This window comes from Mustela putorius, unplaced genomic scaffold, assembly GCF_011764305.1.
Source record: "Mustela putorius furo isolate JIRA1106 unplaced genomic scaffold, ASM1176430v1.1 tig00003909_pilon_pilon_pilon, whole genome shotgun sequence".
NCBI lineage: Eukaryota > Metazoa > Chordata > Mammalia > Carnivora > Mustelidae > Mustela > Mustela putorius.
The window spans coordinates 6,326,256-6,342,666 of record NW_025422057.1 but is presented as its reverse complement, the minus strand read 5'-3'; the positions used below and the strand labels follow the sequence as shown (position 1 = coordinate 6,342,666).

Sequence of the window (16,411 nt, the reverse complement as noted above, 5' to 3'; positions counted from 1 at the left end):
GTGGCTTCCACCGGGGAAGACGGGGCCGGGCCTCTGGCACAAAGATCGCGAGATTTGAGCGCGTCACCGCGCCTCCTTCCGGTCATAGACCGGAAGCTCCGTGAGCGGGGGCGTCTCTGGCGCTTGCTTCGCTGCGCTGCGGCGCCGCTGGGCCCGGTTTCTGTCGCGCCTCCTCGGATCCCGTTCCGCCTCGTCTGCCCCGGGCCGAGGTGATGGGGGACTCCAAGGAGGGTGGAGCGGAGTCTCCGCCGGCCGGGGCCGCTGCTCGGGAAGGGCTCAGCCTCCTGTCCCAGGGAGAATCCGAGGAACCTTCTGCACAGGTGAGTCGGTCCCGGGGCTGGACCTGCAGGGCTCCGGGGGCTGCGGGCCCGCTCGGCGAGGGGGTCATGTTACGGTTCCCGGTGGCTGCTGTGCGTCTCCCGGGCAGTCCGCCAGCCGGAGGGGAAGCCCCCGTGTCGATGACCTGGCGCTCGGGTATTTGCATCCAAGTCACTCGTGTCAAAGGCAGTTCTGGCTTCCCACTCGGTTATACCCGACGAGCGGCCGTCCCGGAGCGGGAATGCGTGGCTCCACAGTGTGGCACAGTCGTGCAGAGCTGCGGGGAGAAGAGCGGGTGCCGGGGGGCGCCCAGCGAAACGGGGTCCAGGTAACCCTTGAAGGGTTCCTAGTATTTGCCCGGCCGAGAAGGGACTGGGGGGAAGGCTGCGATCGTGAACTCGCACACCGAGCTTGCTCGGGGGTGTGCAGGTGAGGAGTGTGAGGCGCCTCCAGCGCCTTGCAGTGAAGGCGGAGGCTCCCAGCGAACCAGCTCCTCATCGTTTGCTTGAAAACCGGAACGCCCGAGAGGCGCCGGGCTGGCTGAGTTAGTGGAACGAGGGATTCCTGGTCGTGAGTTCAAGCCGCACGATGGGCGTAGAGGTTGCTTAAAAACAAAACCGCCGCAGATATCCTACCACAAAAGACATTCTAAATGATATGTTACTGAAATTAAAATAGTTCATCTTTAATAACAAACAGAGGCTTTTGCCAAATTTTGCATTTGGGGATTCTATTGACTGTCCTTGGCTTCTGCTTGTCCACTGTCTTAGCTGATCACCATAAACATTGCGCTTCCTGACTCGTGTTTTTCTTTGAACGTGTGTGAAAAAGAGCTAAGTAAATGTGACAGTATATGCTTGCGTTTATTGCTGTTGGAAGGGTGTGGCATATATTCCTGTGAAGCCTGATGTGGGTTTTTTTTTTCTTTTTATAAAGGTGGTATTTTAAATTTCTAGCAATGTTATTAAAGTTTCGTTCAATGTGTTAATTAGGGATCAGCTTTATTTCTTGGAGGCAATGAAGTGAAGAGCCGAGCTGTGGTGAAATACTCTTCTGCCCCTCCTCGAACAGCATTTGCACGCCTTGAAGAGAAAACAGACTTGAAACTCCCACCTGCCAACTGGTTAAGAGAGAGTGCCAAACTAGGGCCGGCAGGAACTACCATTCTTGGCAATAGTAAGAAGAGCAAGCCATTTTCAAGGTAAATACCCGTCAGTGACATTTTTTCCTGACTCGCGACAGCCTCCCTGCCAGCCCCCAGACTCTGATGTTTGCTCACCATCTTGGTGAGATTTCTCTTGAGAAAAAGGTTGACTTTCAAAGTCCCTTCCCCCCACAGTGGGATTGTATTCTCATGTGAAGACGTCAGGTGCATGTGCTTCTTTCAGGTCTGCAGCCTGTTTATTAACAAAGCTGAGTTTTGACCATTTATTTATTTTTTTTTCTTTTTTTTTTTTTTCTTTTCTTTTTTTTCTTTTTTTTTTTTTTTTTTTTTTTTTTTTTCCCACTTTTGACCATTTAAATTCAATCCGGGTATCATTCAGTTTTTAGCCAATCGGTATCTTTTGAGTATATGAATACAAAGAATCAGGGTGGCACAGGAGGAGGAGAACCTTAACACTATGGAATCTGCCCTGTAGAGTTTTTCATTAAATGGTGGTGGATGATTTCATCTGAAAAAGCCTGATACAGAAACCGAACATTTTTCAGTGACTTATACCACCCTTGACTCGGACACTTGCTGAGACAGTTGCTGGAAGTTCTGCTGGTGGTATTTAAGTGTGAGAGAGTGGCCTGGGTTCTTACAGAGAAACATATACTAACATTCATAATCTTGTAGATGATTTAATGTGTAGGATACTCTTTTTTTCCCTCTGTATGACTGAACCTAAAATATGTCCACATAACCTAGCAAGAGCCATAAATAGGTTAAAAGCTAATGAGTTAGTAGCTTAGACATTCTCCTAATGCTTCCAAAGGTAAAAATCATATTTGCATAATGTTGTTTGTAGCATTAGTTATACTAGCAAAAAGTTGGAGATAGTCCAGATATTTTCTTTTAGAAGATACTTTCTTTTAGAAGAATGGCTTAATCAGTTATCAGTCAACTAAATTAAATATTGTAAAGTCATTTAAATTTTAGTTACATTGTTACATTTGTGCAAACGTGTGCCAAGTACTTTATATGTTTATCTCATTGACTTCTCACAACAACCCTTTGAGTTAGGTTCTGTTAACTAATTTTCCATGTGGGAGAACTGAGACTTAGAAAAGCTAAGTAACTTGCTTAGCCTGCGTGGGCAATCATCAGAGCATGCTTTGAAGTGAGGCAGCCCTAGGTAAATGTTCTAATCCTCTGCCATTTACTGACTGGAAAATGGTGACATCAGCCACTTTTCAGGCTTAGAGATTGTAGACATGCCTCACGTGGCACCTGACACAACATTTTTTTTCTTTTTTCCTTCAGGCTGAATTGAGGTCATGTTCTTTTTTTTTTCCCTAAAAGTGTAGTATATGAACTAGCAGCACAGTCCTAGAGACTAAAATCCTGATAAATGTTTCTGCTTTTATTTTTCTTATCTCTTCACCTAAAAAGTGTAATATCTTAAACTGGTTTCTCTTGGAGATTTTTTGGGGGGGATTTGTAATTACAAAAAAAGAAAGTAATTGTTAATTTTTAAATTCTGGATGCTTCCTATTAATTGTGTCTAATGATTATTAATTTGTTTTATCAAATTAAAGATGTGATTGATTTAAATTTTTGTACCATGAAGAAAGAAAAAATTCAACTCTATTGTTGATAGGCATATTGATTGCAGAGATGTAAGAATGTGGAAAATGGGTATCCTGGAGCTGATGGAATAGTGTATTCATAAACTCTACTTGTTTCATTATGAGCATGACCTTTGTGGCCTTTGTTCCCTTCATTAGCTTTGGTATGGCATACGACTTTATTGATTCTGTGGGAAACGATGTGGACGTTGTCTCTGACTCTGAAGTAAGTGTGCTTATTGGAGAATGTAATTGGGGTGTTTATGTTAGGGATTTATAACATTCTCTGTTCTGGAGTCTTAAAAAATTGCTGATGAAATAAGATTCAACTGTCTGATTATCGAATACCTTTTGTGCTATAAAGTAACACTCTTCCACATCTCCTTTCAAAAAGGAAGGAGTGACACCCAAAACACAGGCAGTGATAGTAATTAATATTGGTGGTTGTTTTTTAATAATAGCAATTACAAGTCATTGAAAGGTTTGGGATGATTTATATAATGTTTCCAATTGAGAATTAGAAATGATACTTAAGGCAAAATCTTTTGCTCCTTAGTTGGTCAGTTTTAGATATCTGATATGCTAAAAGCCTGGGTCAGTGCAAAAATGACCTGTACACACTTAACTTTTTAGGAAATTCCATAGTGTAAAAATAAATGTGTGTCCACCATTTACATTAAAATAGGATGACTGCTAAAGTGTAGGTGATTCTGGTTTTAAAGTTTTGTCCTCCATGTGTTTGTGTTTAGCTCTTTGTGTACGGTAGTTTATATAACCTTAGGAAAATAAAGTTTCTTATGCTTTAAAATTGAATGAAGTTAAAATTTGAAAGAGTTCGGGTGACACTAAAAAGGTCTTTTTAAACTGGTTTTCCTCTTAATTTTTTAAAGAACATAAAAAAGCTCCTGAAGATTCCCTACAGCAAGTCCCATGTAAGCATGGCCGTCCACCGCATAGGAAGGACTCTCTTACTCGATGAGTTAGACATTCAGGAACTCTTCATGAGATCATCTCAGGTACTAACTTTTGGTGGAAACACAACCATTTAAGCACTATTTTAACAACTTAAGGGGACTAGAAATATCATTTCAAAGAAAGACTGAAGCGGAAACGTGGTTCAGCAGTTCAGCAACTGAGAAATTAGATGGCTCGGGAATATAAAGAAGTTTTAATTTAAAAAAAATAGAAAACAGAGTGAGTAGGGAAGAAACTTATTTCTAACCAACAGCCAGGATTCTTGCAAAGAAAAGGATGAAACCAATGGAGAAAGTTGTGAAAAATCAGAAATCTTAGGGGATTGTTGACTTTTTTGAAAAATTCTTCGGTGTCTCCATTAAAGAGATTCTCTTGAAACATAACTGCCAGAAAATGTGAAAGATGTTAGAAATAATTCCTGTGAATACATGGTTATTAGTATTAATTGGTTCACTTAAAGCAGAACTTCTCAAACTGCATTTTGGTAAATGACTTCCCCACTCCCCTCCCCACCGTGTGTTGGTGATGGATACTTTTTTGAAAAGTGTTAACAACTACGTTTCAGTGTCTCAAGGCTTACTCTCCATTTCTGTACTCTCACTGGGGAGTGTTGGCAGGTCACAGTGTATGTATGCTTGTCACTGGTCAAGCTCTTAGGATGTGACAATGAGTAAATCACAAGTCCTTCTTTCCTGGCAGCTTATAGTTTTGGCGTTATAAACACAGATAATTTCAATATGATAGGCATATTGGGGCTTCTTCCAGGTGCCAAGGAACATGTTAGAAAGAAAAACCACTTCTCTTAGCCTGGCTCAAGGAGAAGAGGAAGACAGATTTCCCCAAAGAGGTGAAAGGGATTAAGTCAAGAATGATAGTGTTTGAGTATGTGTTTATGAAATAGTATTTTTAAAATAGAGCATTTTTTGTAAAAGAGGAGAGGGTAACAAATGTTTTGATTACAGGTTTGTTGTATTTATCATTTTCTTTTGTTACTCAGACTGGTGATTGGACATGGCTGAAAGAGTTTTATCAAAGACTCATTGACCAGAAGTGGCAGAGGAAGAAGAAAAGCAAAGAACACTGGTATCAGAAAGCTATTCTTTCCAAGTTTTTATATTACAGGTACTTGGCTACTTGTTTATTTTTTATCTTTAGGAAGATGAAATTCTATTCTGAAATTGAAATTTAAGCTAGTAAAAGTAAGTTGTGTAACTATTGATATTTCAATGTCTTCTGTTCCTTTTTAAAATAAGATTTATAGTTGATATGGAATTTAGTTTTAAAAAACTGGTGGACTGTCACATAAAGTTAACTTTAGTAACAATGTGATGTTTTTGTTTCTGGTTTGGCCAGTATCAATGGTGATGGAGCCGCTCAGCCTGTCCCATCTGCTGCAGAACAGCAGGAATCATCCAGTTCAGATCAGACAAATGATTCGGATGGGGCTTCGTGGCCCGCCCCCTTTGAAATGCCTTCTTCAGTTTCTGAAGACCCCAGTGCTTCCAGTCAGGTTAGTTAGTACTTAGATGTTAATTCAGTAAACTCCTTTAAGAAGACAAAACAAGTGATCTTGTTAAAAATGGAAGAATAGGAGTAAAAAATACGTTATTAAAAATTTTCAAAATAGGATTTGTAGAAAATATTATGAATAGCTAGATAATGTTTTTAAAATTAATTTGAAGTATTTAAAGATTTTTACTGGCATTCAAAATAGCTTACCAGTGTAAACACATTGGTCTATGGTGTCTATTTAATAGGTGTCATTAACCAGGTCTGTGGTGTCTTTTTAATAAGCTAGTGTCTATTTAATGCCTCTTATCAATGCTGATTATTTCCTTGAAGTCATAAGACTATTATATAATACTGTGATAGAAACTATTTTAAGCTTTAGACTTACAGTGAATGCCTATCAAATACTGAGACTCATAGGCCTGTTTGTAACGTAGTACTGACCTTCTTACCTTAATTTTTTTATTGTTAAGCCTAAAATTGCCCTTAAGATTTTCTGGATGAAGTGTCTGAGACTTAACCCACATTAATATTGTAAAGTTTTTAGAAAGGAAGAAAGAGTAGTATATCTGTTTGGTCTGTTGTATTCTTGGTCTTTTTCTTATTTCTTGTTTAGTTTTTGTCTTTACTGTGTCTATCAAAGAGTAAAGTAACTGAATCTATGTAAATTTATGCATATCTGTTTTTAGGAAAACATATTGACAGAGTCGAAGATAAAAATAAGATCTTTGGTTAATTGTGTTTTTCCTCTAGCTGTGTGTTCTCACATATTGAACATTATTTGTCCAGATTGTTGCTGTCCTCACAAACTAGGATTATAGGAGGCAAATGCATTTAACTTGATTTTAGTTTTAGTAGGTTTTGAGATAGAGAAAGCTTATTAAGCTATATAATGAGATTAAATTTTTTCCCAGGTTAGGAAAGCTGTAGTGAAAAAGAAGGAAGTAATTACCACGCAGGTTCACATAGTGCTCACCTCCAGGAGGGGTGGGTGTTGTGAGAATAAGAAGGGGCATGGGTGCTGGGTGCTAGCAGGGTCCAGTGTCGTGACCGGGGTGATGATCACATGGATAATTTGCTTTGTAATTAGTCATTTCGCTGTGTATGATTCATTTTATGCACTTCCCTGTATGTGATTATATTGCATTAATGGCATTTTAAAAAATTTATTTAGTATTCCTTGACTTCAAAACCCACGTATTACAAAAAGACCACATAACAGAAATACGAATCTCCTGCCACCTATCTGCTCATCTTGCAGCCTTATTATTCTGTTCCTATCCTGTTTAGTGCTTACTATGAAAAAGCACTAAAGGAGGCTTTTGTGAATCTGTAGAATTGTATGTGGAGGAAGTAAGCTGGTGTCTATATAATGCCTTTTATGCCACGTACTTTAAGCCGTGTCTGTGTATATGTGTACGTATACATTTGTTTTCCTCCTTGGGTCTGTATATGTATTCAGTACCATTTTATAAGTCAGTAAACTGAAGTTCACAAAGAGTAGATGTTTGCTCATGGTCCCACCACTGGGGAGATCTGAGGATTTACACCCTGAGCTTCCAGACTTCTGACACAGTACTCCACTGCATCCATGCACACCCACATGTCTAGAACGGCCTTGTAAGCAGTGGGCTTGTCAGAGCGATGGCATGGTCCTAAGCAGAGCTAGCCTGCCATAAAAAGAAATCTTCTTTGACAGAGTATTTTATATAACATTATACTGCTTGCATGTCAGATTTGGAGATTATTGTGCACTCTGTTACCTCGTGAATTCTTATTCCCAAAACTAACCTTGCTAGTTTGAGGCCTGTGTTAAGCAGCAACAGTTTCTGTAGATGTCTGTGGTTGGCCTTGGAGCGGACTTTTACTGACAACATTGTAACCCAGAGCCCAGACTCACTAAAGCTGCTACCTCACAAGTACAGTTTGGGGATTTGGTCCACAGGTTGATACCTTGTCTGTACAAAGAAATAAAATAATAAAGCTTGGCTTTCTAGTGGGACTCTTTAAGGAGACTACAAGACAGCAAAAGCACTGGAGATCTCCCGCCACCCCCATCCCCACTGTACTTGCAGCCGACCTGCTCACTTCCCAGGCAGGGGCTGAGCCTGTTAGCATGTGCAGAGGTTGGGAAGTAAGAGATGGATGGAATTAGCTGTGCACATGTGCACACACACATACTGATCTTGGGATTGAAAGTTTAAGGTGATGTTTCTTTTTTTTTTAAATAATTTTTTTAAAAATAAACATATAGTGTATTATTAGCCCCAGGGGTACAAGTCTGTGAATTGCCAGGTTTACGCACTTCACAGCATAAAGTGATGTTTCTTAAGGCAACTGTCCCTGATGGTTGGAAATTTGAGTGGTACACTGACTGAGTTTACTCATTGTCAAAGGTTCCCGTCCTTAAGTGCTTTCTAGAATATATTCCACAGAATGTATTAAGGATAAAACGTGTTCTGAGATTAAATAAATTTGAGATCATTGGATTTTACAGAGGAGAAGTTGATTTTTCTCTTACAGAACCTTTTAGAGGCTTTTTTAAAAATGTAATAAGCATTGTTACTGTCCAAAAGCAAGCCCGTAGTGAACAGAGGGTTTCAAAACTTCCTCTGGAAGGTCTTCACCGAGTACCCCAAGGACTAGTGTTCTGTGAAGCCCATGTCGGACAATGGCAGACCTCGGGGCTGCTCTAATGACCGATGTCTCAAAAATAATACGGCAGGGGGTGCCCAACTGGCTCAGTCAGTAGAGTGTGTGACTCTTGATCTTGGGTTTGAAAGTTCGAGCCCCATGTTGGGTGTAGAGAGTACTTTAAAATAGTCTTTTTAAAAATATAGGAAAATTAAAAAGAATATGCCTGAGATGTCTTAGAAATTTTTTAATTCAGTAGAGATGGCATGGGCTGAAATAGCAGTGGTATTCAGATTTAACCAAAAAAGAAAAAAAAAAATCAAGACTTTGAAAGCTTAAAAATAAAATCTTTAATCTTTTTTATTTGAGTAAGATCTAAATGTGATTAGCTTATTAGAATAGCTATGATAATTAAGAGCTGAAGTAAGCCACATGGTGATGAGAGTTCATGATTTGCACATTAGCCCTAAATTCAGGAAAGTAGATTTGAGGTTTATGCTTTGAATGTTTAGGGGATACTAGAAAAGTAGGCCATTTGTGAGAAATTACGGCAGCAGAGTCATTCCTTATCCTTGCACTTTTCACAGGGAAGTGAGCCTCTTGAACCCTCATACATACTGGGGCATGTGGCCTCAGCACCCAAAGAACAAAACCTGACTACTTTATTCAATGACGGGGAGAACAGTCAGGTACGCTTTCTGTGGTGTCCAAATTGGGACACCTGATCCCCAGACTGCTTTGTCATTTAAAAGCTAGGACTTGTAGGGAAAATAAGTCCACTTGATCCTGAAAATCACTTTCTAAACATCTCTGTGATCTTATAGCTCTGTGACCTTAATTTACTATGTCTTCTTTGTCTTTCCTTTTTCTAGAATTTCTGTGAATCATGGGGGGGAAATTATGGATCTCCTGTATATTACATAGTAACCTCTCTTATTTTATTTTTAATCAAAGGGTCTTAAAAATGATTTTGTTCGGAATATCTTATGGACATTTGAGGATATCCATATGTTAGTTGGCTCCAACATGCCTATATTTGGAGGAGGCAGGTATCCAGCAGTCAGCTTACGTCTCAGGTAAACCAGAATGGTATTTCTTTAGAGTCCGTGTTTTATCTGCTTTCACTTAATCTGTTAATCATCACCTGGGTTTTTCACCTTTCTCCTTGCCCCATGAATTGAAATCCATGCAGGAGTGAGGAAGGGGCTATTATCAGCAAATGCTGAAAGCCCTGAGGTTGGGTTTTCATTCAGGCCCTTAATGAATGGAGTCAGAGATCTGTTGCACTGGCTTAATCTTGTGTCGGAATTCACAATGTGTGAGAATATAATAGAATTTAATTAGTTAAGGGGATGTTTTACCAGCTTCCTGTTAGCTGACTGTGAGCACTTGCTGCTTTGGTGCTGCAGCTGTGCCTGTTGGTGTGTGGGGGCCAGTGGGGGCTCCAGTGGGGGCATTATCACACGTGGTCAGTCCTTCACCTTCGGTTGTGTGAGGAGCAGGCAGTGGGCTCACAGTAATCTGCTTTCCCACTTCCTTCTACTCTTACTGAGAACTCCTGTGGAGTCCAGTTAGAAACTCAAGCAGAACTTACGGAAACATGGTGGAGAACACACCATGTGAACTGTGTGTTACATGTGCATATTTCATCAGAAAGTGCGTGTGGCATTTTTCACCTGGGGAGTATAGGTTAAAGTGGTCAAATGGTGGAAATAAGTCTCAGATGGTTTATTGCAGAACATCTTAAACTGCCTAACACAGGAAATGTGCATTTTTAGGGACAACAACAAACCAATTAACGTGCTAACTGGGATTGACTATTGGTTGGACAACTTGATATGCAACGTACCAGAACTTGTGATGTGTTTTCACGTAAATGGAATTGTACAGGTAAGTAAGCTGCGGTGTGACTTTTCTCCCAAATGAAACTCAGTGCAGAGAGTACCTCACCAAAGTTCTTGAGGCCCTTAAAGACTAGGCTTTTTAACAAGGAAGATTGCTGTGAATAAACTGAAAATTTGAGTGATTGCACATTTGAGTTGGTGATACCAAAATTCTAGATGTTACGGGAGTGTAGTTATATAGGTAATTTGTAGGAAGGTCATAAATACACTGCAACCTACATTTGTAGGCACAGAACTTTGATTTTAATGCCATGCATTCATAGTAATTACCTAAAAATATTTCTACAGTGGAGGTGTCTGTTCAGTATCGGAATATGTACTCCAGATATGCAGTCTTAAGGGAAGGCTATAACAATAATGTGTGAAGTCGATAGTTTGCAAAGCATATTGTTAATGAGCTTGTTCTAGTCATGAGGCACTTTATCTTCATTATAAATGTTGGGGGAAAACAGAATAAAGTTTGGTCACTACCCAGAAAAGTAAACTACTAGTGGGCAATAATGGTGCAAAGAGAAAGATAGGAGACCATCTGTTAGAAGGGCAGGACAGCCACGGAAAGCTGGGTGGTCAGGGAAGGTGCGATCGCTTCTGTTTTAATCTGTAGAGACTTGAGGAAGTAGCGACCTCTCAATGGAATCTTGAATGATAGCCTCTCCAAAAGCAAGAGATGAATGTTAGAGGACTAGTGTAAGTAAATAAAGGGGGGATTGATAACAAATACAGCTAGGGACACGGGATTCATGTGACAGAAGAGCAAATAGATTAGAAAAGCCAAGGTCAAATAATGCAGAGTCCAGGATAGCTCAAATAGCTATCCTGGAGTCAAATAGCTCAGTCCAGGATGCTGAGCTAAGGAAGTGTGGGCTTAGTTCAGTTGGTCATCTGGAATCTGTGAAGGCTTTACATCTGGGAGGTGAAATTCACTATTTCGAGTCTTAGCCTGGAGATGCCATGGAGGTCTCCTAAGACAAGAAGCCTGGGGAGGGCCTTGCTCTACTTTTGTAACCTGATGGACTTAAACTGCAGAGGAAGTACTAAGAATTGACAATGATAAGAAGGAGGAGTTAGTGCTTATGGAGTGCTTGTTTTGTTCCAGATACTTTGCTAAGTGCTTTACATGCATTACTTACTTGATCTTCTTAGCTGCTGGAATGCCAGTATTCCTTTTTGATAAAGAGGGTAGCTTGAAGATCAGGACTACATTGCTAGTAGTGGTGGTGCCAGTATTCGAACCTGTATCTCGCTGAGGCAGTGCTTCTAACCATTGTACTCCAACCCAGTGATTCTAAACCTTCAGTGTTTATCAGAATCACTCCTGTTCTCTAAAAAAAACAGTTGGGTTGGCTTCCTAGTATATCAGGATAGGTGGGATCTATGTATCAGTCAAAGAAAATTAAAAAAGGAAAAGGCTTTGTAGATTCTGATTTGCACTGTTAGTTGGGAAGCACTTTTGTACCATTACCCTAAACAGCATTTAATGAGAGGCTGTGGCTGGAGGGGGTGGTAGCATTACAGGGAATTTCAGGGCTCAGGGTCTAGAAAAGCGGTGTATCATTGCCTGAGATGGGGACCTGGAAATGGTTTAGGCAGGGAAGGTGATCTGTCTTCATCATGTGTTCCATTTGAGGAAAGCACTGAAATGTCCCTGTGAGCATTTTGATGTCGCAGGCTTTGGAGAAGATGGGGATAGAGAAGTAACCTGAGTGCTGTCTCTCCCCGGGTACTGTTGGACGCCATCACAGTGGGAATCTATTCAGCTCAAATGTTGGAGCCTTTCCCCATGTGGGTGAAAGGGGAGGGGACCTGAAATAGTGCAGTATAAAATCCAGGAGAGGAGTGTTTTAAGGAAGGAATTAAGATGCGGACTTTCTATGAACCAACAAGGATGAAAACCAACCTTAGGGGAGACTATTTGGTCTTATTTTCCAATCCACTTGGAGTTTTTTAGAGTTTTCAGCAAATGCGATAAGAGACATTTAAGGAAGTGTGAACAGAAGACAAACGAGAAAAAAAAAATGTGGAAAAAAAGTAGTGGCAGTGGTTTCCCTGTGGCCTCTACTCTTGTTGCTGCCTCCAGTCCCTGGTTCTGTTTCTGGAAAGGAGTCAAGTCATAGCTCAAGGGAAGAGTAGTGTCTACTGGGGAGACGTGCCCAGTGAGTCTAGTGTCTGGGGGAAAGCAGCTGGGTGAAGTCTGCCTTCATCTGCCACCCTCCCAGGTGAAAACCACCAGGTAGAACAGAAGGAATTGTATGCTATGAGCTGTTCCACATGAGAACAGAAGCAGGATCGTGCCTAAAATTGGTGGTGATTCTCTCTTGAGACTTGTTCCTGTGGCAAGCTGACAGCATTGCTGACAGGTGGGTCAGATTCCTTTGAAATGTTAGAGCACTAAAAAGATTGAAAACCAGCGGTTTAAGCTCTTTGGGGCTGCATAGATCTCTGATGGCAGGGTTTATATGTTTGGTTCCTTCTTAATAAGAGAAGGGGGGCGCCTGCGTGACTCAGTGGGTTAAAGCCTATGCCTTCAGCGCAGTCATGATCCCAGGGTCTTGGGATTGAACTCCGCATCGGGCTCTCTGCTTAGCAGGGAGCCTGCTTCCTCCTCTCTCTCTCTCTCTCTGCCTGCCTCTCTGCCTACTTGTGATCTCTGTCTGCCAAATAAATAAAAAATAAATAAAATCTTAAAAACAAAATAGAGAAGAGTTGCTGCCTAGGTTTTCTCTGAAGCTGCATTCTTTCTGTGTTTTACAGAAGTATGAAATGATAAAAACCGAAGAGATTCCCAATTTGGAAAACTCGAACTTTTCTACGAAAGTCATAAAAGACATTGCACAGAATATTTTATCATTTCTAAAATCTAACTGTACGAAAGAGGGACATACCTATTGGCTGTTTAAAGGTAAATTCCTTCTTGAATGAACAATAATAATTGATTGGAGTGGTCCTGATGATCTAAAATTTGTTTTCCTTTTCAGCAAGTGGCAGTGATATAGTGAAGCTTTATGACCTCACTACTCTTTGTGAAGAAACTGAAGACAAGTACCAAAACCCGTTCACGATGCCGGTGGCTATTCTCTTATATAAGTGAGTGCTTGAAGAAGTCGTCTTACTGAAAATTTTAAAGTGCACAGCCACACATTCCAGGTCAAAGCTTTTAAATACCTCTTAGGTTTTTGTGGCTTAAGAAGCAAAGTATAGTGCATATGTTTACAGGCTGTACCAAAGTCAACTTGGGAGGGGGGAGTAAATACCATATTTTAAAATACAGTATTGTTTCTTATATTCTTTATTTTATTGGAAGGTAAGAAGGGCATGGTTATGCTTGAGTCTTGCAGAGAATGAGGAATGGGGTGTAAAGTTGATATAAACATTTTTTTAGGGTTGCTTGCAACATGATGATGAAGAAGAATCAAAATAAGAAACACTACGGGACTATTAGAACGTTGCTTCTTAATTGTGTTAAGTTGTTGGACAAAAGCAGACATCCTCAAGTAAGATTAACATTTATATGCTCTTTAAAAATATTCTAGCATTCTGAAAAAAAAAAAATTAAAATATTCTAGCATTTTGAAAGATTGTTGCCTAGACTTAAAGCTTCTTAATTCATAGTCTGAACTGCCCTATCCGTTACGTTAGCCGGTGACCACTGGTGGCTGTTGAGCCCTTACAATGTGCTTAATCGGAATTGAGGTGTGCTTCAGGTGTAAAATACACATGGATTTTGAAGGTTGGGTGTGCATATTGCATGTTGAAATGGTAATATTTTGTGTTACTGAACCAATACATTAAAATTAATTTTGCCAGATTTTGCCTTCCATATTTTAGCCACTAGAAATTTTAAATTTCATATGTGGCTGCCTGACATTACATTTCTCTCAGATAACACTGTTTTATAATTTTAGAACTCATATGATTTTAACAATGGTATTGTTTTTTCCTCTTAGCACTTCTAGAAGGTGGAAAACTATTTTACAGTATTTCTTAAAAGATCCATTTACACAAATGGGCCTTGTTGTCACTTTGTTGTATAACTAAAGTTCACACTCCATACCTCAGTATATAAAGCATCTCTTAAAATAATCTTTCAGTCCTGTGCCCCACAGTTTTACATCACCCTTTCCCTCAGTTGTCTGAACCTGACAGCTGCTTTTTGGTGTAATGCTGGTTGTGTTCCACTTGGATTAGGAAAAGCATGGAATGTAGGCAGGAACATAGGTATAAAATTTGTTAAGATCCAATTAGTTAACCAAATTAGTTAAAATTTGTTAAGATCCAAGTTAATTTTAATTGTAGCCACATCCAGTTGGATATAAAAGTTTATCCTAGATCCCAAACCATGAGAAAATTCTTTTTGGAGAAAAATAACAAAATAATTTCTGATTTAAATACCTAATTGCTGATTATGAGATAGTGGCAGTTGGTAGAAATTGAATAGTTTACATGAAAGTTAGAAAACGGTTTTAAAACTATTAAATGTCTGTGGTCAAAAAATAATTACTGATAATAGAGTAGAATAAATAATGATATAATACGTAAATGCTAATTTTAAGAGATGCCAGGATGGACTTTTCTTCATTAAGCTAGTGGGGGATTCCCCCCCACCCCGGAACCAAAGGTCATGTAGTAAATATTAGTTGCTTATCAAACCCTTAGTAAATTATAGCTTGTGAAGAGAAATTCTGGTTTCTCAGTTAATATAGAGAGTTGTCTTGCTAATATTTTAGTTATGACACTCTCTGTGAAAACTTGTACCTCCACGTGCCACCTCTTTTTAAGACAGAGGGCTGGGAATGGAATAATTGCAGGAAATAAACAACCCATGAAGATTTTCGGGGGAACCTTCACAGTATTGATAACTTTGACTTGAGAACAGTTCTGTGTGTATTACAGTGTGGAAACAGCCTGTTTGCTGACCTCCTAAAATTTGTTAGTACCGTAGTAACATTTTTTCCACTTCAGATTGTTCAGTTTTGATGACAATCACACGTATTTCTTTTTTTTTTTATAAGATTATTGCTTCAGCCAATTACATGCTTTCAGAACTTTTTCAATTAGATGAACCTAAAAAAGAAGAAAGTTCAGAATCTCCTTTAAATGAGAATTCTGATGAAAGTTACAGTGAAGAGGAGGAAGAGATGCCAGACAGCGATGAAAATGGGTCCTATAGTACCAGCTCGGATCCCTCAGACGATAACAAAGCAGTAGCTATTATTAAGTCTGTTGGAGAACTGTCAGTTCCAGAAAAATACAAATCCATTCATCAAATCCGAGTAAGCATGGTAAAATGGTATTAAAGTGGTATTAAAGTTTTATCAGTTTAAAAACAATTATTAATTGAATACAGCTGACATCTCAAAAGATGGCATTACTGGGGCGCCTGCGTGGTGAAGTCGGTTATGCGTTGGACTCCTGGTTTCAGTTCAGGTCATAATCTCAGGGTCTTGAGATCGAATCCCGTGTCAGGCTCCATGCTCAGTGTGGAGTCTGCTTCAGATTCTCTCTCCTCCCTCTGCCCCTCCCATTTGTGTGTACTCGTGCATACACGCGCTCTCGCTCCTTCTCCCTTGCTCTCTTTCTCCCTCTCTTTCAAATCTCTAAAAAAAAAAATTTGGTAGGGGCGCCTGGATGGCTCAGTGGGTTAAGACCTCTGCCTTCGGCTCGGGTCATGATCCCGGGGTCCTGGGATCGAGCCCCGCATGGGGCTCTCTGCTATGCGGGGAGCCTGCTAACTCCTCTCTCTCTCTCTCTGCCTGCTTCTCTGCCTGCTTGTGATCTCTGTCTGTCAAATAAATAAATAAAATCTTTAAAAAAAAAAAAATTTGTTAGATCTTTCATGGTCCAGGGGCTAGTAATCATTAGCTTTATGAATATTAAAACCTGTTTTTTAATTGCCCCAGGGTAACTGATCCACATGCAGACCAACGGTAGACAATGAGTAAACCACACATCAATATATTAATTTTTACGTAGAAGATTTTCTTTTGCAATGACCAGTGTATATTCCTATCTCCTTGCTGGACTGTTCATTCTCAGAGTCTGGGTTACTGGAAACTGAATGTATAGATTGCTTGGTGAACACAGGATAAGAGCAGACCAGGGCTGGTTTGTTGATTCATTTGTGAGGAAGCTGTTGCCTTATCCCAGCGCTGCAGGATAATACTTTGACAGTGACTGGGCCTTATCAGCTACATTGGATACATCTTTCGCCTGGTCAAGGTCAGATAGATTCTAACAACTTCTACCCTTTAAGTTCTGTTGACGTGGCTGGTGCTGACTATTCTTTCCCAATTGGTCTCTTT

The 16,411-nt window shown here is 40.0% G+C and overlaps 1 protein-coding gene across 4 annotated transcripts in view; it reads left to right on the top strand.

Moving 5' to 3' along the window:
• Positions 1 to 15: 15 nt before the first annotated feature.
• The window catches only part of EDRF1 (erythroid differentiation regulatory factor 1), a 42,877-nt gene continuing 26,481 nt past the window's right edge, over positions 16 to 16,411 (top strand). For 2 of the 4 annotated variants that reach the window (XM_045068597.1, XM_004751737.3), the window contains exons 1-13: positions 16 to 320; positions 1,311 to 1,519; positions 3,250 to 3,316; positions 3,981 to 4,106; positions 5,063 to 5,187; positions 5,419 to 5,575; positions 8,796 to 8,897; positions 9,163 to 9,284; positions 9,987 to 10,098; positions 12,864 to 13,011; positions 13,088 to 13,196; positions 13,492 to 13,603; positions 15,122 to 15,382. In XM_045068597.1, the coding sequence (XP_044924532.1) occupies positions 213 to 320; positions 1,311 to 1,519; positions 3,250 to 3,316; positions 3,981 to 4,106; positions 5,063 to 5,187; positions 5,419 to 5,575; positions 8,796 to 8,897; positions 9,163 to 9,284; positions 9,987 to 10,098; positions 12,864 to 13,011; positions 13,088 to 13,196; positions 13,492 to 13,603; positions 15,122 to 15,382 (1,758 nt within the window). In that variant the 5' untranslated portion in view covers positions 16 to 212. The remainder of the gene's footprint in view (positions 321 to 1,310; positions 1,520 to 3,249; positions 3,317 to 3,980; positions 4,107 to 5,062; positions 5,188 to 5,418; positions 5,576 to 8,795; positions 8,898 to 9,162; positions 9,285 to 9,986; positions 10,099 to 12,863; positions 13,012 to 13,087; positions 13,197 to 13,491; positions 13,604 to 15,121; positions 15,383 to 16,411) is intronic. The other 2 variants (XM_004751739.3, XM_045068598.1) reach the window with 2 other exon arrangements.